This window comes from Mya arenaria, chromosome 4, assembly GCF_026914265.1.
Source record: "Mya arenaria isolate MELC-2E11 chromosome 4, ASM2691426v1".
NCBI lineage: Eukaryota > Metazoa > Mollusca > Bivalvia > Myida > Myidae > Mya > Mya arenaria.
Window position 1 is genome coordinate 75591496 of NC_069125.1, and position 23983 is coordinate 75615478.

General features: G+C 35.4%; 1 protein-coding gene across 2 annotated transcripts; it reads left to right on the forward strand.

The window, feature by feature from the left end:
• The first annotated feature begins 1691 nt into the window (after positions 1–1691).
• LOC128231180 (glycoprotein 3-alpha-L-fucosyltransferase A-like) lies at positions 1692–23983 on the forward strand. 2 transcript variants are annotated; one of them, XM_052943667.1, is made up of 3 exons: positions 1692–1813; positions 13156–14569; positions 21878–23983. In XM_052943667.1, exons 2-3 carry the CDS (start codon positions 13545–13547, stop codon positions 22257–22259), a joined length of 1407 nt encoding a protein of 468 aa, XP_052799627.1. In that variant the 5' UTR covers positions 1692–1813; positions 13156–13544; the 3' UTR covers positions 22260–23983. The 2 variants fall into 2 exon arrangements, with proteins under 2 accessions (XP_052799627.1, XP_052799626.1); XM_052943666.1 differs by lacking the exon at positions 1692–1813 and adding an exon at positions 9620–9822.

A 23983-nucleotide genomic window follows, 5' to 3' on the forward strand; every position in this document is an offset into this window, starting at 1 on the left:
GGACCATAACCGCCAAAAGGAAACGCCGCCCAGATTGATTGGCTCCTGGGATAAAGTGCCCGTATGGCTAATTCCCGAGATATTGCCTAAATCCTTTGCCACGGCCGTACAGAAATAAATTGAACAACGGCCATAAATAATTTTATGTTTGCATAAAATTGAATTTGTCCATTAGCATTTCCTATAATGTAGGATTTTTTTTTTCAAAATGTTGACCAATGTACAATTGAAAATGATTTTTTTCAAATTTGTTTATGATTGTCAGACTGTAATAGGAGAAAGATATTTGTATAAGGCATTTTCCATGCAAATGCCATCACCAAAAAATAAACATTGACATGAACTATGAAAACAATGGAAATTTCAGTTTAAAAAAAAGATAACTGATATAAGGTTGATATACAGCTGCATTATGTAACCATATAAAACAATAATGCATGTTAAATTCAATTACAGAATTCGTGATTCGTTACATTGTGTAACTATAACAGAGGTGATTCCCACAGAGCCCGGTCGACCATTTAACCGAGGCTGATTCCGATTTCTTTCCCCACATGCACACCACACACACTCAGGGGTATGCGCTCGTCTAACGTTTTAGCTGTATTCATCGTTGCAACCAAACCTCTTCTTTGGCGCTAAATTGTCTTTAGCTGGAAACCTCACCCAAAAATGAGAGTTAATTCCTTTGGTAGGCTTCTAAATTCCTCTTAAACACTGTCATTGGTCAAGACATAATGAAGCCAATGTTAGCGGTCAGATAAAATAAACCTACCCGCACGCACACACGCACACACACATACACACACGCGCGCGCGCTCGCACGCACGCACACACGCACACACACACACAAACAAACGCACGCGCACACACGCACACACAAACATACACACACGCACGCACGCACGCACGCACACACAGAGCGAAGTTTGTATATAGTGATGCAAACCACTTCGTTTGAAGAACGACGCACACTCCGACAGCGCGACATCATGGACATTTTACAGTGATTTTCAAGCAATCATTGGAAACTCTTTCGAGGTAGACCCTTATGGCTAGTACACTGATTAAAGTAGTAATTCGTTCTAAATCTGCCAGTGTCCATTGGCAGTTACCTGTTAAATCACACATGAAGTTGCAGTATAAATACAACGGTGAATTCAAAAGACAGAGCTCAGATATGTGTTATGTTGCGATGGTAGTTTTGTCTCCCACGTTTGTTCAAGCCATATAAAGCAATGGGAGAATATAGCAAATAAATAATACGCAAACAGAAGGCAAAGCTTACGATACATCTGTGTGTCTGGAAGTCTTGTTAGAGGTTGAGTATATAAGTGAGACTGTGCTCATGCAGGAAGCTATAAATGACGTTTTATTTTTGTTTATCGTTATGAGATAAATTATGTTCACCGGCCATGTACCAGTGTACCCTGTTCTTTTTGTCTCCATTATCTTGTTATCAGCAAACGAATGTCAATAAATTATATATGAGTATTTGTTTTGTGGATAAGTTGCACAACTTAACATTGGGAAATTCTATGTTTTATCAGAATATTTGCAATAACAAGGACAGATTTGAACAATATGAGCTTATTTCAATGTATTTATGTGTTAAAAAACAAAATATTATTATAACAAAATCAACATGACACTCATAGCGTCGACTAGTTTTCATGCATATAAGTTATAGAAGAGAACACGATTTGTTACGTTATTTGTTTCGTGGCAAGCTTTGAAGTGTCATACTGCATGGCATGCTGAGGGTTATGCTAAATGCTGCTTTCGATTCTAATGATGGTCAATGATATTTGATGTAAGTATGTTCAGTATTTTGTGTCGATACTATATTTTGGATTTAACAATATATATTATATATAAGTACATTTAACAAAGACATAAATAACAGACATGCTAATTAAGGATGGAGGAGAGCTTAGAGCTAATAATTATTATTCGTCTCTCCTAATTTGACAATTAATAAAAACAACAATGTACACAATAATTAACCGACATTATATACATGGGAATAGCCCGATAGTTGTAATAATTGCGTCACTACGTAAGTGGTTATATAAAATGAAAGCACACTACGTCAGTGGTTATAACAAAAGGAAAACACGTCAGTGATTATAACGAAAGGACAATACGTCAGTGATTATAACAAAAGGAAAATACGTCAGTGATTATAACGAAAGGAAAATACGTCAGTGATTATAACGAAAGGAAAATACGTCAGTGATTATAACGAAAGGACAATACGTCAGTGATTATAACGAAAGGACAATACGTCAGTGATTATAACGAAAGGACAATACGTCAGTGATTATAACGAAAGAACAATACGTCAGTGGTTATAACGAAAGGAAAATACGTCAGTGATTATAACGAAATCACACTACGTAAGTAGTTAAAACGAAAGGACAATACGTCAGTGATTATAACGAAAGAACAATACGTCAGTGATTATAACGAAAGGAAAATACGTCAGTGATTATAACGAAAGGACAATACGTCAGTGGTTATAACGAAAGGACAATACGTCAGTGATTATAACGAAAGGACAATACGTCAGTGATTATAACGAAAGGACAATACGCCAGTGGTTATAACGAAAGAACAATACGTCAGTGGTTATAACGAAAGGAAAATACGTCAGTGATTATAACGAAAGGACAATACGTCAGTGGTTATAACGAAATCACACTACGTAAGTGGTTAAAACGAAAGGACAATACGTCAGTGGTTATAACGAAAGGAAAATACGTCAGTGATTATAACGAAAGGACAATACTTCAGTGGTTATAACGAAATGAAAATACGTCAGTGGTTATAACGAAAGGACAATACGTCAGTGATTATAACGAAATCACACTACGTAAGTGGTTAAAACGAAAAGAAAATACGTCAGTGATTATAACGAAAGAACAATACGTCAGTGATTATAACGAAAGGACAATACGCCAGTGGTTATAACGAAAGAACAATACGTCAGTGATTATAACGAAAGAACAACACGTCAGTGGTTATAACAAAAGGATAATACGTTAGTAGTTATAACGAAAGAACACTACATCAGTGATTATAACGAAAGAACAATACGCCAGTGGTTAAAACGAAAGAACAATACGCCAGTGATTATAACGAAATGACAACACGTCAGTGGTTATAACAAAAGGACAATACGTTAGTGGTTATAACGAAAGAACAACACGCCAGTGGTTATAACGAAAGAACAACACGTCAGTGATTATAACGAAAGAACAATACGCCAGTGGTTAAAACGAAAGAACAATACGCCAGTGATTATAACGAAATGACAACACGTCAGTGGTTATAACAAAAGGACAATACGTTAGTGGTTATAACGAAAGAACAATACGCCAGTGATTATAACGAAAGGACAACACGTCAGTGATTATAACGAAAGGACAACACGTCAGTGATTATAACGAAATGACAATACGTCAGTGATTATAACGAAAGGACAACACGTCAGTGATTATAACGAAATGACAACACGCCAGTGGTTATAACAAAAGGACAATACGTCAGTGGTTTTAACGAAAGAACAACACGCCAGTGGTTATAACGAAAGAACAACACGCCAGTGGTTATAACGAAAGAACAACACGTCAGTGATTATAACGAAAGGACAACACGTCAGTGGTTATAACAAAAGGACAATACGTCAGTGGTTATAACGAATGAACAATACGTCAGTGGTTATAACGAAAGGACGATACGTCAGTGGTTTTAACGAAAGGACAACACGTCAGTGGTTATAACGAAAGAACAATACGTCAGTGATTATAATGAAAGGACAACACGTCAGTGGTTATAACAAAAGGACAATACGCCAGTGATTATAACGAAAGGACAATACGTTAGTAGTTATAACGAAAGAACACTACATCAGTGGTTATAACGAAAGAACAATACGTCAGTGATTATAACGAAAGAACAATACGTCAGTGGTTATAACGAAAGAACAATACGCCAGTGGTTAAAACGAAAGAACAACACGCTAGTGGTTTTAACGAAAGAACAATACGTCAGTAGTTATAACGAAAGAACAATACGTCAGTGATTATAACGAAAGAACAATACGTCAGTGATTATAACGAAAGGACAATACGTTAGTAGTTATAACGAAAGAACAATACGTCAGTGGTTATAACGAAAGAACAATACGTCAGTGATTATAACGAAAGAACAATACGTCAGTGGTTATAACGAAAGGACAATACGTTAGTAGTTATAACGAAAGAACAATACGTCAGTGGTTATAACGAAAGAACAATACGTCAGTGATTATAACGAAAGAACAATACGTCAGTGGTTATAACGAAAGAACAATACGCCAGTGGTTAAAACGAAAGAACAATACGTCAGTGATTATAACGAAAGGACAACACGTCAGTGGTTATAACAAAAGGACAATACGTGAGTGGTTATAACAAAAGAACAATACGTCAGTGGTTATAACGAAAGAACAATACGCCAGTGGTTAAAACGAAAGAACAATACGTCAGTGATTATAACGAAAGGACAACACGTCAGTGGTTATAACAAAAGGACAATACGTGAGTGGTTAAAACGAAAGAACAATACGCCAGTGGTTAAAACGAAAGAACAATACGCCAGTGGTTAAAACGAAAAAACAACACGTCAGTGGTTATAACAAAAGGACAACACGTCAGTGGTTATAACAAAAGGACAATACGTTAGTGGTTATAACGAAAGAACACTACATCAGTGGTTATAACGAAAGAACAACACGCCAGTGGTTATAACGAAAGAACAACACGCCAGTGGTTATAACGAAAGAACAACACGCCAGTGGTTATAACGAAAGAACAACACGTCAGTGATTATAACGAAAGGACAACACGTCAGTGATTATAACGAAAGGACAACACGTCAGTGGTTATAACGAAAGAACAACACGCTAGTGGTTATAACGAAAGAACAACACGTCAGTGGCTATAAAGACAGGACAATACGTGAGTGGTTATAACGAATAACAATACAGCAGTGGTTACAACGAATAACAATACGGCAGTGGTTATAACGAAAGGACAATACGTCAGTGGTTATAGCGTTAGGACAATACGTCAGTGGTTATAACGAAATTACAATACGTCAGTGGTTATAACGAATAACAATACGTCAGTAGTTATAACGAAATGACAATAGATGAGTGGATTGGAAGAAGAGGAAGGAGGAATCAAGTTAAAGTTTAGACTGGTCATGTCCGAATTCAGAGTAGGCCTTCCGTATCTAAGAAAATATTTTCGTTATGGAGATAAATTTGTGAAAATGGTTGAATATGACTCTGTTTGAATTTTCGATTAAAGTTTCCATTTAGAAAGTGTCTGGACACTGATACGTTCAGTTGGTTGAATACTTTGAAAAAGGATTTGTCTCGGCTGGTGGTAGAGTTTGTAGTGAAAGAAATAATGCTATGTTGATTCGAATTGGCTACATTGGTAAAACGGGTCTGGAACAATATTCTTATATATTGAAAACAAATGCTTTCTAAGGGTGCTCCAGTGAGTCCTTATGCGTGAATGATTAATTGTGTCCTTACGAGTGCCTTCGTAGTGAAACGACGGAACATCTGGTCTGTTATAAAGAGCAGAAAGTCGGCGTTTGAATGTGGAAATGAATAGGATTCTCTGACATGGTCACGAAGCTCGTTCCAACGAGCACTTGTTGAAGGATTAAAAGAGGTTGCAAATAGGTGTGTGTTGTTAGAGTAGTTCCTTGTAGAAGAAGAGTTACGGAGGTTATAGGAAGTAACATTACGTTCTTGGTCGGGGACAAGAGATGAAAGATATATAGGTGTCAATGAGGTTACCATCTTGTAAAACAATATACTAGTAAGTCTATGTTGTTCTCGTCGTGAGTTAAGTGATTCAAACCCAGATTCTTTATTAGGTTTTTCCAGAGAGACAAGTTTTGTAGTTTCAGCAATAATTTTTAGTGCTTTGAGTTGGACTTTTTCTAGTAGATGTTCCTCTCGTTGGGTTAGATTTCCCAAACAACGTCACAATATTGCAAGGTTGGTCTAATAATTGAATTACACATTTTTTCAAGTGACTTTCTGTCGATTGTGAAATTCAGTGATCTTAGGGCATGAAATATTTTCTATAATAATACAAGTATGATCGTGCCAGGTGCCGTCGATTGACAGAGACCAAGGTGTTTGTGTGAGGTAACCTCGTGCATTTGTGTTTTATCCATAAAGACTGGAGGATGAATCGATTTGTTTTGTTTTCATGACATGATAATACATTTTGTAATATGTTTTATTGCATAAGGTTCTCCTGTTTAATCTGGGAGTAGGATTATGTTATTGGTCCCAGGTTTAATGAACCATTTAACATGTTCTAGCAGATCTAACTTCCTCTCAAGGGAATCGGTCATTGAAGGAACAACCCGCACTGGTGTTTTCTTTTCGATGCCTCTTGGCTGCATCTACCATTATTCCGCACATACACACATAACTTAGCCTTTCCACAAAGTGAAACACCCCCCCCCCCATTTTCGTCCAGGTATTTCCGTATTTTGATAAATAAATGCTACGTTTTGTTATGCCCGTTCTTATCAAAACACACACAGAAGAGGAAGGATAAATGTACGAATTACAAGACAATCACGCAATTCGTGGAGCTCATGGCCAAAAGCAACACCATTTGGTGACAATATTCAATTGTCCAACATATTTGTGGCCAAAAATACCACTGCCGTTGAAATGCTGTAGCTGATATTGCCTCATTTAAATACTTGAAGGGAAAAACACGAACAACCATCATGGGAAGCGTTTATGAAAATCACTTTGTGGACATATTTTAGTCTTCGTATCAGAATAAAACAAAGTTTTATTCGACGGAGAGCTCAGTTTACTGAATCATTTCATGATATTTATCATATCTTTCATAAAAAAAGTTCTAACTATTTCCAAAAGATTAACAACCGTACCTCAAATTCCTTTAGGATGAGTGGGCGTAGGTTGGCTTAAACCGCTGCGAAGGTGATTTTTTAGAAGGTCTACCCTGGAGATTCTCTGGCAAGCACTGCCGATCACATAAAAGGGTGATCACTGCGTATGAGATAGAAAAGGTCTGTGTTAAGTTGTATCCCTTTTTATCAATTTTGCCATTGGAAATAAATATGCACAGAAAGTTAGTAGATTTTTGTTTTGGTTCAGTTAAAATACGTGTGTACAAGTGTTAACACGTTATTTCTGAAATTCTGTCAAAATGATATCAGTCAGTACTGTAGTAGTGACATTGTTGACTTTCAACAATCGTTCAAAACTGGATATTTAATATATGAAAGCTCACTCACAGTTGCTGGATGCTGGTCTCTAGTACAGCTGCTCAACAAGTTAATTTAGCAAATAGCTAGTATTCTCAGATTTTAACCTGACATAGAATATGCCATTTGTCAAATTTTGTTTTCCATAGATTTACTGTAATACTGTAATGATCAAATATATACTAAAGTACACTACTGGTAAAGGTGTTTAGACATTAAAAGTAATGGCCATACTGGTTGAGTACCTAAATCGGAAAAGTACCTAAATATGTACCTACACCCGTTATAAAGGGTTTTTCCGATTCCGTTTATTTACAATTTTAATCAATAAAGACGCTTGCGTTAGATACAAGATCCAAAGAACACGTTACTACGGAATTTCAAATGTTTCTATCATTTGTAACGTGCGAGCCAATAAAACAAACACCAGAGAGCCGAGCTTTCTGGCGTAATGAAACAAACACCAACAGATCCCTTCAGGGAAAAGCATGCTCGACCCCGAAGGGGTCCACTGGTCTTTATATACACTAACTTCTCTATTCTCACATAGCCGGGGCTTTGCTAATTTGCATATTACCAACCAAGTTTACATCCGGTATGAACGTACTTCTGTTTTATACGGAATATTATTATGAACGCACCTCCGCCGCTGTAGACCTCTGCCGCCTACAGGGGACCGTTACACTTCAACCATCAGGAAAGCAGAGCTTTAAATATTGTTGAAGTTCCAACTTACTATGCCTCACAGAACAGCTGAGCTTTCTAGCAAGTGCATAAAAGTAGAGACTATGAACGCACATCCGCCGCATACAGCGGACCGTTACACATTCAAAGTTTTTTATGTTCAAATGTCAATACATGGCACGCGGGGGAATGACTTCGCATGCTTACCACAATCACAGCATATTCGGTATAGTCTGCACTTTTTTTAAATTAAATCGTCAAATTTTACTGACAAAAATGACGAAAAAAAAACAAGCTGGAAATAAAATAAATTTTAATTTACTAAAACAAAACATGTAGCAATGATTTAAAAAGGATACATATAAATGAATAACAAATTAAAATTGTTCCATATTTAGGTACTCCGAGGAAAAAAATGCAGTCCTTGACAGTGCGGTTAAAAAAAATATTTGCATGCAGATTAAGTATCTTGAAAAATACCATTTATATCAACCAATTGGTCTTGATTCCTAGTATTCTGATAGAAATTTTGTAGTTGTAATGCAAGTCTAACTAACAATATTTCCAAAAAGTGCCGAAAGTGTTCCGATTTAGGTACTTACCCATTTAAAGTGCACAGGCCGTCGTACAGAATAAAATGCAATATCTCAATAAAACTTCGCTTAAATAGGTCCAAGGTATATTTTAACTCAAATCACAGTAAAAATCAACAACAAACGTTTAGCTTATACATTCGATAACAATTTTTATAGTTTAAAAGATCGAGAGAAGCTTACACGTCTGGCCTCCGTGGGGCGTATTTATACTGCGATGAAAGTGATATAAACTTTCTTAACAGGTCAAAACACCCTTTAAACATACCAAAACACTCAAACAATCCGCTATTTTGTTCCGCATCGAACATATCCCTCGCTTAAAATTCCGCAAAAATAATTTAACCCCTAATTATATATGTTTAAAGTTGCATACTAAGCGCTTAAAGCGTTGACAGGCTTTCGGCCATCAGATGTTGCTGAAATGTTAGTGTGATGTAAAAGTATCTCATATAAAGCTAAAACTATTGATTATTAGTTCTTTTTTCATGTCTAAGATTTTAAACCTATCAGGTTATCGTTGTATATTTATATGTTTAATTGAATGTATTATATCTACTATGTAATGAGAAACACTCTGTGTTCAAGTTCTTAAAGCTGCACTCTCAAAGATTTTTTTTTTTTTTTGTCTTGGATATAGCATTTTTTTGTAAATATCTGCAAAGCAATATAAATAGAAGATGGCTGACAAAAGATCAGATCGCAGATTTTCATATTTCCGTTCGAAAATTAATGTTTTATGGCTTAAACCGTTAATTACGGTTTAAGAAAAATGCATAAAACATCAATTTTTGGAACTGAATATAAAAATCTGCGATCTAATTTTTGTCAGCAATCTTATATAACTGATTCCATGCATTTTCGCAAAAATTGGATCGTTCCAAGAAAAAAAAAGAAAAAAGTTGTCGCCACATTCAATCTGTGAGAGTGCAGCTTTAACAAATAAGATGAATCTTGAATATATGTTTTGTGAGATAGTCATGTAATGCCGAATGGAACGGAAAGTGTGTGTTGATTTCTCAGTTTGTTTTAGTAATTTCAGTCATGGATCTTGAGCATGTCGAATATTTGCAAGCCTCTGATATAAATCTATTCATTTTATGAAAGAGTGACATAGGTTGAGGGCAATTTTAAGATACATGTACATCAATATATACGGGCAAGACAATACAATATATGGTTGATTCGATCCAGAGGAATTATGCGCGAGGATCCTGTCATTGTAAGACGTAAACTTTATTAACGTGCTCAATGTATTTTGTTGGATGCATTTGCTTTTCCCCCCGAGTTTCAAGTAACTAAAAATTATTGTTAGTTTGTTTTACAATTACGTGGCTATACTCACAAAGCCTTTTAACGCATTAAGCCCTTTGGTTATAGTTGTCTTTCAGTCTCTTTGGTCATCGATGATAATCAATTTCGATCAATAGCCCTTATAGTTCGCTCTTTTGTTCGCTTTTTTGCAGCTCCAGTATCCATTGGAACTTTTTGTAAAAGACGTGTGCTATAAATTATAATTCTCTGACGCGATATAATTAAATTCTGATCATATTGGTAGTTAATTAAGATAACGAAAACTTGGCGTGATATGGAATACACTTATAACACTAGATTTGCTCCATGGCCTACAACAAAACTAAATAGAAAATATTTCATCTGAAAACATTTTTTATTTTGTTTATTTTGTTTTAAAAGTTGTTATCTGCAGCTCATCGCGACCGTGCCCTTTGACCTACTGATCTCAAAAAGGCACCATCTGGTGGTCATGACCAACCTCCTTACTAATTTTGAGGACAAAGGTCCAATCATTTTGTGCTCAAGGTCACCTGGGCCGATACCTTTGACCTAATGACATCAAAGTCAATAGGGGTTAACTGCTGATTATTGCCAATCTCCCTGCCAAGATGACCTGAGGCCCAAGCGCTCTCAGTCACCCGACCCTTTATTCGAAGAGGGCATAATAGGATATCAATTGGAATCATTTATGGCTTCTGCTATTGTCGCAGGACAGGGACGTATCATTGAATATTCTGATGGTCGTGGTCAAGGTTTGATACTTTATCTTTTACACTGATAAAGATGTCATGATAATTTACTAGCAAGTTAAAAGAAAATAATAAAATCGTATTTCCTGGTATCTTATTAAAATAAGGAAACAACTACTTATAACGCAGATTGTTTTGTGATTAAGTTACATGTGGAATTTGAATGCTATATTGAAGTCACTGTTTGAGTACTTAATTCAACAATAGAGTGGATGTTTTTATGATGGGCTCAAATCGGCCTTCTATACAGTAGTTTATCCTATGTCATAAAACGCTAAATTGTTGCTGCTAAAACGAGTTCCTCATGACTACGCTAACGTTCTGCTGTTGTTGCAATGAAAACATTCAAATCTCCAATCTTTCGTATCACACAAAAACGCCTTGATGAAAAATAGTACGCAAACCATCGGCCGATCTAAAACAATAGCATATATATAGCCCAACTGTAAACAAGGAAAAAGATGCTTCCGTGTTTCCATGATTTGTTTAGTAATAAGGAAGATACAGGTGTTCTTAACCCACGCCTATACAGAGCTACACAGGATATTGGATAATACTCCGGTCCAATTGTCGTTTACAGAAATGTTATTGTCTTTAACACTTTACCCGCAAACCATGTCTTCTCACGCAAGCAGTTTACATGAACTTTAAAGAGACTTGTTCGCGTATTATAGTGTCACACATCGAATAAGTGAAATGTAAACAAAATTCTTTTTTCAATGGTGAAAAAAAAAAATCATCAAAAGTTCTAAAAAGAGCACCATTGTTAATGTTAATAATCATTGAAAACTGTTTCAAATTATTCTCTATTTCACCGAAAAACGTTATTCTATGTTTGAAAATTATGTTAGTTAACTTGTTGTTTTGTGTTTGTTCTTAAAAATAAGTAAAGTAACTCAATTTCAACCACATTTAAAAAATAAATTTCCAGCATAAAATCTATGAGTCTTTAAGCTGCCGGGATTATGGATGATCAGTTATTGTAATGAACTGACCTTGGATGATTAGGAAATGAATTTATGTAGCAATATATTATATATATTAATAATTAATAAAATATAACACCTGCATCATTGCGCCCCCTCTAACGCCAAATTTCAAAAAATGGGAATGGCTTAAAAGTTTAAAGCTGCACTCTCACAGATTGAACGTTTTGACAAGTTTTTATTTTTTGTCTTGGAGGGAGCCAGTTTTTGCGAAAATCCATGGAAACAAGATATATTAGACTGCTGACAAAAAATCAGATTATATTTAAGTAAAAAAATTGATACTTTACGCATTTTACTTAAACCGTTATTAACGGTTTTAGCCATAAAACATTAATTTTTAAACGGAAATATGAAAATCTACGATCTGATTTTTTGTCAGCAATCTTATATCATTGGTTTGCAATTAATCATGAAAAAATTGCTCTTTCCAAGACAAAAAATAAAAAAGTTGTAAAAATTGTATATCTGTGAGAGTGCAGCTTTAAAACATATATTATTAAGGAAGAAATCTAAATATTAAATATTAATTGATTTCTGAGGATGCTGTTTGAATAGGCAAATGGCAAATATTTAATGAGTACTAATCAAACATCTCGATATAAATAAAGTTTAAATTTAACACAAATGAGGATTCGTGACTTATTACAGGAAGTTTAACGCAAACAAATGAAGCACGGAGTTCAAATGACTTTAAAACATTGTGTTTGGTTACGAACTAATACTTATGAAGACTTTAGGTTCTTATTCTTCATAACAATAGGTTTTTTTTTTCTTTTTAAAGATTGAAAATCACATTTAAGTGTGATAAAAACAACAACAATAAATGTAGTGGAAAAGATATGACAGCGCTATATACATGCGCTGATCTGATGGTTCGGGGTTCTTGTGTATTGTATGTCATATACCAAATATATGAACAACGAATGGTTTAATGTTATAAGTAGTAAAATAAGGCAGGTGCTCTAACCAAAGCTACTGCTGCTGAAAATGTTGTTGTTGCTGCTGCTGCTGTGGTAATGATGATGATGATGATGATGATGATGATGATGATGATGATGATGATGATGATGATGATGATGATGATGAAACTCCATATGCGAAGATGCCGAAACATTTTTTTTATGTTGCATCATATCAATCAAAATTTTAACAACATTTCTTATGCTTTGTTTAAATTTATTTATCTCATATATTCTTATGCTTGAAATTTCTCTCAGAGCGGAAAAGTTACATAGTAAAAAGAATCCTTATTCTCGCCCGTTTCTGTTTGAAAACTATAAATGAAATTGTTTTTATGTTGTTGTTTTTTTCCGCCCACTTACCATTGTTATCGGTCAAAAACCGTAGAACTAAACGAGTTCCAACGAGTTTAATTTGACCAATGAGTTTGCCTGTAGCCCTTGATCAAATCATAGTGATTATACCAACACTGTCTCATTATGTAAATTACGTTTCTCTCTTGGTTTTATGAACTTTTGTTAACTTTATTGAACTCGTAGACTTTTTTCTTCATATTTTCAGTTCCTACTTTGCATGAAGAGACGACACTGGATCTGCCCGACCGTGGCCTGTAGGAACAAAGACCGGCCGCGATATACAGACACGCAATCAGTCTGTTCTCCACTTGTTTGAGCTTCGACAAGCTTATAATTTGTTTGAATAACCTCTGTCAACAGAAATATGAAAAAAATAAGCGGAATTCAATACTTGCAGCAAATAACGCGAATAGTTATGTCAATGTATAACTAAATGAGTCGCGGATTGTTTACAGTGTTTAACGGAGATCCGAACTATATCTTCCTCAATAGCGGCCATTTATTCCATTTTAGCTTATGAATAATGGACGATATGTTTTGGATTATGTGAAATGTAAATAACAAATATTTTAATGTGCTTAATTGACTTTAGCTATGCGCCTATATCTAAAGACGGCCGTATTACGGACGCTGTCAGTGTTGTGCTTCGTAGTGTTGACGTTAAACTTCTACATTAGGAGCGTTTGGGTAGCCGAGATGGAGAGCACTTCCCGCCCCTGGGGACGGGACTTCGACCCCATGGGCCACCATATCATTCATAACCGGAACAGTGTGACAACCCAGTCGAGCGCTTACGTGATTAAGAACGTCAGTTTGGAGTCCATACGTCAAAAACAAAATCCAGTGACACTGATTTCAGATATTATTGTCAATGAAGTATCAAATAAACACGTAGTTTGGCCTAGCAATGAATTCTACAATAATGACAGAATAACAAACCAGCTCAAATATAAACCAGAATGGCTACACAAGAGAGAATTAGAAAAGCAAGAGCTTCCATTAAAGAAAATCCTTCTGTTTGGTGGTTTGGGGGGTTGGGAGGTGAAGCGAGGCAGTCAAACCTTCCTGGATCAGAAGTGCACAGTAAACACGTGCGAGATCACGGACAGTCGGGAGGCGGGGAGGGACGCTGATGCTGTGCTGTTTTCGCACACGCCCGCCAATCCCTGGGTGGATCGGCCACAACATCAGGTGTGGATCCTGTTTATGCTTGAGTCGCCCTACCACACCCCAGGGCTCGGCGGCTTTGGTGGCCTCTTCAACTGGACCGCCACCTACCGCCACGACTCGGATATCGTAGCGCCTTATGAGAAATTTGAACTTTTCAACGAAAACGTTCGAACATTGCCACAAAATAAAAGCTATGCAGCAGGAAAGACTAAGCAGGTCGCATGGTTTGTCTCAAATTGTGGTGCTAGAAACAGACGGTTGGAATATGCAAAAGAGTTAGGGAAGTACATATCTGTAGACATATATGGCTCCTGTGGATCTCATAAGTGCCCGAGAAGAGACTCGAAATGCTTTGATATGCTCAACACTGACTATAAATTTTATCTCTCATTTGAGAATTCTAATTGCAGGGATTACATAACTGAGAAGTTTTTCGTGACAGGGCTACAGTAAGTATTACTTTATTTTCAAAATATGTACACATGTCCAAAGCTATCGGTTATAGACAGCATATGTCACCAATGCATAATAATATCGACCGTACTGACAAATAACTCGTATAGATAAAGTGTATCTATTATGAATATAATATGCTAAATTTAAATGTTGAATCATATCTAATATATTTGACATCCCAGGTGTCGCGTACCAGCTTCATTCTATGCACATATTTCGGATTTCGTTTTCAAAACCTACCTGCCAGTAAAGAAAAAAAACCACTCTTGCGAAAACAAGCACATTACTTAATCTAACCTGTTAAAAGTTTCACACAGACAGACCTAGGCAAAGCACTGTAAAACTTGTCTCAACTTTCTTTATCATTCACAGTAAAAAAGCAAAGAACCCGTCTGTGTCCTACCTTTTGACAAACTTTTAAAGTCTGAAGTATACGTGCTGAGAGTAAGATTTTGGGGCGATAACATCTCACTTTTTGCATACATGATTATTTTAATGGTTTTTATCACTTAAATTTAAATACACACATATTGTGTCGAAACAGGAAAGGTTGATGTGTATTTTTTTAAGAAAATACCCCATAGTTGTTGAATAAAACCTCCTGTTTTTCTTTTCGCATTTTACTGTCAATTTAACTTGGGTGTGTCTTTAAAACAAATATTTTCACTTGCAGATTTATACATCACTTAAGCTGAACATTTTTATTGATTATTACATACTGCTATTCTAAACTAGTTTCATTACCATACAATTTCATAAATTTATGGACTAAATTTTGTTTTTCACAAGTTCACGGGGCTCAAACTCTGTCATATGTTACAAGGTTTATGTCTCCGGTGCATGACAGTACCTAGTGTCTAACGTTTCCGAGCCCCAATACTAAATTTAAATTTCGGAATTTAAAATTATATTAGTATTGGAATTTAAATGCCCTGTAAGTCTTTGATAAATTGTAGCATGATAGATGTAAGAAAATGCGAATTATCAATGAGTTATAGGTTAGGTATTATAAACTTCGAATAAGGTTTTGTTTATCGTTTTCCTTTACAGCGAACACTATTTTACTTAAAAGTTTTGTCATTTGATTTAAAAATGCATTTTATAATGCAATTCCGGTGCTTGTCTTCCGAATCTGAATTTCGATGAAAAGTTTTTTAATGGTTAGCTTATTATTTAGGTTTGCATGACGAGCTTATATCGATTGACACTTTCCGGTGTTGATATGGTACAATACAAGCATCTTTCTCTCACTCAGGCCATACATACATAACAACATGAGGACATATCAGATTGAAGAACAGTGTCAATGAGGGCTTAAACTAATACATATACGAAGAGGTATAACTTTGTCTGGAGCTGCGGACAAAGGATTGTGTGTTTTATAAAGTCGGATATATGCATGGAATTGGTCTCTTACCAATGGAAAAGAGAAAAATAGTTAGTGTTACAAGATGAAAGAACTTTACGTTGGATTTACGGATCACAACCATAGTGCACTGTCCAAATACCATATCAATAAATAACTAGCGGTTTGTGGACCTTTTAAATAAGTACTTTAATTTTATAAAATGGGAGAAATATATCTCACGAATAAAGCTTATAACACAATGTCGTCAGTTTAACATCGTGCAAGTTAAAAGTTGAAATGCATTTGGCCTTGTGACATAATAGGTGGAAAGGTACTTTCTTTCTTCGAAGAATGGTAACAGTATATTGTTTTCACAAGAAAAAGGGGATTTAATATCGCTATACAAAATGCATATCATACGCATTAACTTGGCTGATAAACCATATTGAATTAGAAATATTGATTATTGTCAAACGCAGAAAAAAAATCGACGTAATAGAAGTAAAAACAATCTACCCCATGACATTTCTGTTAGTGTTTACAGTTTGCGCTTCTTTGTTCGCCAATGAACGCGCTGAATTGTGTTTGAAGTTTTAAAACTATTTCTGAAAAATGCACAGACATCTTAAAATGGAGAAAAACTAGTCAGTTATTTTTCCTGTATGTGGTCTATATGATCAAACGTAATTGCGTACGTGACCAAATAGGTTAAACTGTAAATGTGTTATCGTTCATATGTTTAATGTTATGGAACATATCACGGCGCTCGCTACGCTCGCATGTGATATATTTCATAATAGTAATATATGAACGAAAACTGATACATACAATGAGTCGTTGTGTATTTTGCCATATAACCAGCTTGATTTTCTTCAAGTTAAACATCGTATTTCAATTCACTTTGTATCCATAACTTGGAATCAAAGGACTGATATGCTAAACGTCATGAGCGATGATTCTTTTTTATTGAATATTCGAAATGATTCATATGAATGATATCATGGCACTCATTATATACGATTCGCAGCAACCACCATCACTGCAACCGCCGCCATCCTCCTCCATACCACCACCCTCCTCCTCCTTACCACCACCCTCCTCCTCCTCCTCCTCATTATCATCATCATCATCATCACCATCATTATCACAATCATTATCATCGCCACCACCACCACCAACACCACCACCACCACAAAACAGCGAGATGTACACAAAAGACAAAGATTTCAACAATACAATTATTTGATTATAAACAACTGCATCAGTGGTGACAGAACATCTTAACATACTTAGCATTGTATATGTTTTAGACAAACAACTTAAGGTGTTTTAATTTTAATGACATTATCAATTCGAATTGATTCTGTGTAGTCCATGAGCTGGAAATGTAAGGTTGTAAACGTCCAGCAGAGTAATACGGACAGAATAGGAACATATTTTATTCGGTTTCTTCTATATTCTTGTTTTATTATGCCTACAAATTTCAATTCCAAGAGAATGTGAACGCAATTCTAGTGTAGATTAACCTGTTTCTATTCCGAAGAAGTTAAAACAAAGAGAGTGTTACATATATTTAGATCAATTATCCGTTGCAATACTATATGGAAATAAGTATCATTAAAATGTTCGTAAAACATAACACTTGCATATGCAAGGGTGGAGAATTTTAAAACTTGCGCAACGCAGAGGAAAATGACACAGCTTACGAATAAGTTTGAGTATCAAAACCAATTTATGTTTTCAAAATCTTAAGGTATATAATTATCATTGGATAGTGAAACAGTATAGGATATTCTTCCATATAACCATCAATGCTACGGGGTATATTTCGTCCATTAAGTAAATTTCACTGCAATACCAGTGTAAAAGGAAGAAATCGGCATTTAATTAATTATGAATTGTATATCTGATTTCCCTCCCCTTAAGTACATTCTTTATAGAATTGTTATGCAATATAGTTCCAATGAGTTCACAAGCAGAACTGTCAGGATTTTTCAGTTATTTGAGTTTTCCCTTTCATATCCGTGTTTTATGTATGTTAACTGTAATATACGTCAGCTATTACACATCCTTACTTATGTAGGGGGGGGGGACATCAATAAAACATTTCATTAAGGAAGATATATAATCATTATCCTCTTGAGTACCCCTCTAGATAAAATCGAATTCCATTCAAACAGGACGAATTATTATGAATGCATTCCGTTCGTTTTCGGAATGTTATAATGTTATATTTAGATCAACTAAGGAAGTACCAATTCAACAACAGAATAATTGAATAAGTAAATTATTTCTGTACAAGAGTTTGGAATTAAAATAAGGCCACACAAAAATGATCACATATCTACGGATTTTGACAGAAAAAAGTAGGAGCGAATAAGTGAGCGTACGTAAAAAATAAAAATACTTCTTTTATAATTTAAGGAAAATCAGAGGCGAGAGAAAGCGAAAAAAATGTTTATTTCTTACCAAACTGATCATGCTTTTTTAATTGCAAAAAAGGTTCTCAGTATAAAAGAAATGCTTTTGTATTACATGAACATCTGTCTTAATATTAAACAAACGGCAATAAGATCCGACTTGTTTCACCAGTAACTTTCATTGTGACAGCTATTTAAACGTGGATACATTGTTAAGACAGCAATCCTAACAGTAACATGCAATTATTCTAAGACCAGAAAGAACAACTATTGTATTCATGCAGTACTAATCTAACTTACTATCAAAAACGGTATTTTTAAACTATTAAGAGTAATTCATCATTTATCAATTGAGCTTTTCTAAATACTGTGTTAGGTCTAAATCTGAACCACTTGAAGCACGTGATAAATTTGTAGTGACGTTGGCATAACAGAAGATGAAAAATGTTAATAACACAGAGAACATTTCTAAAAAAACGACACTATGGATTGAATTGTGGGACAATATAATTGAAGCAGTATCAAACAGATCTGTAAATATGGCCCCGGTCATTATATTAAGTGCAGATGGTGGAATAAAGATATTATCGTTTCAAGACACGAACTTATGGTTTATAGGTCCGTACCTTGACAAAGAATAACATGTCGGCCTCCATTGCCGATGCCCGTGTGTACTATAAAGGAACAGGACACTTTTGTACTAATTAATAAAAATAAATAAGTGCGACAAGAACAGAAATTGAAAAAAAAGAAGTCATTTTACCTTTAAAAGGTTTAATTATGTTACTCATGTTATCATGTAAAGACATACGGTTCCTAAAACATTTACAAGTCCTAATTTTATCTGTTTAAAACGCTTGTGAGTATACGATTACTGAGAAATGCATTTAAAAAAATAACTCACGAAAACATGTTCAAATGGTTGTTAGTTGTAATTGAATATACGTTTTGCACTCAAAATCTTATTTAGTTATGTCCGTTTGACTGAGTTGGCACTAATTTTTGTGTACACAACAATGAAGTACTTAAAACACACATAAATAATTATTTCCTTCGACACTGTGATACGGCTGCTGCTTACTGAAGATTATAATGCATTAAATATGACACTGATTTTCACTGAAATTTGTAAAATTTGCAAGTTTGCTTGCAAAGAAAATATAGCATGAAAATACGAAAAATGCGAAGTCGACTTTGCAGGTTTTAATTCTAGGTGAAAATAATCAGATAATAAGGGAAATTCAGAAGTAAACAGCAACAAAATCTTCGCAGCCCAAATATGTGCGGGCGCATTTTTTTTTCGTTTTGCGATTTTTACGTGCGGAAAGTCCAACGAACAAATGATCAATTTGTTGTGACCTAATATTTAAAACTGAAACAACTTAAGTTTTCTCCTTCACAGTCTGTGTTATTCCGGTTTTATAAGACCATGCATTTTATGGTCGTATTCATCATTACACCAAGGTTGTCCAGGCAGTTCGCGGAATTTAAGCATAAACAACAACAACAACAACAACATAAGTAGTTAAAAATATTTGTACGTTAATTGGTGCAGCTGAAGTTGAATGAAATCCTGATTAACCATAAGGTCATAAGTTCGAGCCCAGCCAGTATATATTGAAGCATGCCTTTCCAAAACGCCCTAAACGACAATCGTGCCATCAGCCAAGATAATATTGACTACCGAATTAAAGCTGCACTCTCACTGATAGAACTTTTTGACAGGTATTTTATTCATTTTTTTTAATTTACTTATAAAGATCAGATCGCAGCTTTTCATATTTTCGTCCCAAAATTGATGTTTTATGCATTTTTCTCAAACCGTTAGAAACGGTTTAAGCCATAAAACATTAAATTTGGAATGGAAATATGAAAATATCCGTTCCGATGTTTTGTTAGCAGCCGTTTGTCACTGGTTTGCAGATATTTACCCAAACATTTGCTAATTCCAAGTCAAAAATTAAAAAGTGTTGCAAAAGCGGTAAATCTGTGAGAGTGCAGCTGTAAGGCAAATGGACATGCACGGTCTATTGATCAGTTTTGAAACAACAAGCACATCGGATGGTGGTATGGAGGAGGATGGCGGCATTTAATTGAACGAAGAGCCGAAGTAATAGTGTGTTTTTTTCAAGGAACGACGGTTCAAGGACGACATCAAGTCACCTGTATTACGAAATTAATATGTTAAATAACCTTCAAATAAATTCATTTTCTGCTAGTTGTGTTCCATTTCCAAGAAGCTGCTTAGGATGAGAATCGTTTTACATAGTTTATATATGTGCATAGGTTCATATTTTCAATTGTCCATGTATTATTGTTGATGTATTATTGTTGTAAAAATACATGTATGAAAAGGTAAAGGTATATTGTTACTGAGCATAGTTTTTCCAGCGAGGGTAGGAGGCAAACACAATCATGCCGTTTTGCCTTGAACTTTATTTAAAGAAAATATGGAATCACATCCTGAAATACTAGTTATTTTGTATATAAACATAGACATCTTAAATACTACCATTACATTGGAGCAGAAGGAGAACGCTTTAATATACGTTAATTGTTTGCCTGATCTTTTTTAAATTTAAATTTCACGTATGTTACCCGTACTTACATAGATATGATATACATGGTTATTTGCACAGATGGTATATATCTCTTATTATTCAGCAACTTAAAGTTAATTTAAAGGCATATATTCTGTAAAGAACGGGACGACCTTTAAAGGCGTTTTATTCAAAACACTGTGGAGCATTTAGAGGGTTTATTGAAATGCATGTTAAGTCATTATCATAAATCAGTATTCACATATTTAATGCATTCAAATTGTGTTTGCAATATGTGACACCACTCGTCACTAATCTTTTGCCCATGTGACTGAGTTGGAGCCCCGTGAATTAATAGCAGATCGTGCAAACAATGCATTCAATGGAAACAAAATCGGCAAGGTCGGTTCATTATCCACACACAAAAAGAATACGATAGTCTGAACAGAGGCATATCTGATAACGTTCACAGTGACACAAAATCCGCCAGTATTATGTGTTTTTGTTCATATAATCATGCATATACAGTTAAATATATATCTTCCTCGATTAATCTATTTTTAAGTCGTACTTGATATTCACATGTATCGTCGTTAAACCTTATATCCTGATTCAACACGTTTTAACACTTGAATTAATGGCTTCACATGAATTCATGTGAGCATAAGAATTGTATTGATAAAATTCAACAAAACAACTTAATACAATATGATTATATCGTGACAATCCAAAGTAATCATATAAATGGATCTGGAATGTCACCTTAAGACATTTACTGTAGTACCCGCATACAGCGAGCTCGAACATTAGACAAGCTCCATGCCTGCTTACCATGACAACCTCTAGCTCCCTTAATATAAAATTATAAATCCCTTTAATTTGTACTACACGCATGATATCATGTTATAACTCTAAACATATCATCGTATATTATATGTGTCTTTGCGGGAAATCAAAAGTGTCATACAGATGATTATACATTTACGTTTTCAGGCACGATGTTATACCAATAGTGATGGGTGGAGCCCCTGAGGACTATGAGCGGGCAGCCCCGCTCCACTCCTTCATCCATGTGGACGAGTTCGAGTCTCCGGAAGAATTGGCTAAGTATCTCCACAAACTCGACCAGAACGATGACCTGTACAACGAGTACTTCCGGTGGAAAGGCACGGGCTCGTTTATAAACACGTTCTTCTGGTGCCGTATTTGCGGGATGCTGCACGAGGAATCACGTGGAAGTCACGTGTACAGTAACCTGGAGAGGTGGTGGCGGGGGCCCGAGGTGTGTATAGGCAAGGACAGCTGGCGCGACCATCCCCGCGCCTCTCCATACATTATGGGCGACTTTCTGCTCAAGCAGGACCCTGCTCACTGACCCCGCATTCAGATTTCAGATTGTCATACATTCCACCCCTGTTAAACGTTACCAATTACCTTTTAGCCCACACGTAGTCTCAAGTTCGCAATATCCACTTCACTTCCCATTGTTCTCGGTGTGCTCCATCGGAGATTATTTTCGCAATATGTTAAACAATTGTTCTCATTTTGAAAGAACAGGTGCGCGTTTCATGCACCTTTAGCATCGTTGTTATTTCTGTGTGTGTGTGTGTGTCTGTATGTGCGTGTGCGTGTGTGTGTGTGTGTGTGTGTGCGCGCGCGTGCGTGTTCGTGTGTTCGTGTGCGTGCGTGTCCGTATAAGAATAGTAACTTTCATGTATTTACTTCTAGCCTTTATCAACAGGACATGTTGTATGTGAAGCAAACAGCCTTGTGTTGGTATCGCAGCGCTCATGTGTTGGTATCGCAGCGTTCTTGAGCATATTTTTTTTTCAAATTCAATGTTGATATTTAATATGAATCTGTTTCTCTTTGAACAACAGGTATTATTGATTGGAAAAGTTCGATTTTGCTTTCATTTGAATTGTTGTCACACTTCTCGGTACAAACAATGATGTAACTAAACGCGGAGGAAACCTTGAACGTATCAAGTCTCCAACATATATACAAGCTATTTTATTTTTGCAAATACTTTGTCCACGAGAGTGGAATAACAAACATGGGATATATGGTTACTTGCAACAATCATTCTTGTTTTAACTCTTTGGTCAATTGATGTTTGTGTCACCGTGATTTCTATGTAGTCATCCATTTAACATCATACCCTGACCAAACCTGTTGATGTTTATTAAAATAGCTTAGGATTAGAAGGTCATTGTATTTGTTGCACTCATTACGGCCATAGCCTCTAAATGGCAGCTGTTGTAACAGCATCACACTTCGGTACTGACGCAAACAACTGACAGCATTCTGCGATTAAGAAAAGAATTGCATAGTGATGTATTGTTTGTAGAGCATAATATACATATCGATATAAACACATTGATATCCTGGTACATGGATTAGAATGAATGGTTAGAACGTAATTCCCTGACAGTTATAATTATGTACAATGGCAGTTTGATAAATGTTACATACTCTTTATCGTGGTTTATTCTAAAAACAAACTGTTTCAAATAGTGTTCAAGTGTTTTCTTCTGTTTATTGGTATCACTTTTTAAATACCACGTAATGGTTAGTGGTTGTTCCTATGTTTTTACAAAAATAAATGGTTTCATGGGACACAGTCGCATAACCGGTTTTTTTTTGTGTAAAAGTCATACAAGCAATCTCTTTAAAAAAATAGTGGTCTACATAAAATATAACTAACCACTGACTGGTCCAACCACTGTTTATATTTGCCGCTTCACCTGATTAAAATCCATAACGGCTGACTGCTGACATATTGGAATCAATATCTTGAAAACAAACAAAAATTTGGTAGCTCTGTTCAAATTGTACATTCTTTTTTGTAAGATGTGTGTTCAGATATGTGTAGAGTGTCTGTACTATTGCTGCATGTATGTGTGTGTGTGTGTGTGTGCGTACGTGCCAGCGTGCTTGTGATGAGGCTGTTTATGTAGAAAGAAAACAATTTAGTTGTGTTCGCTACATTTTTGTTACTGTTCCTGTTAATTGTTAATTCATATGAACGTTTATTGAAATATATTTGTCTTTGTATCTAATTTATTGTTCTTGAATTAAAATAAAGGCGAAACTTAC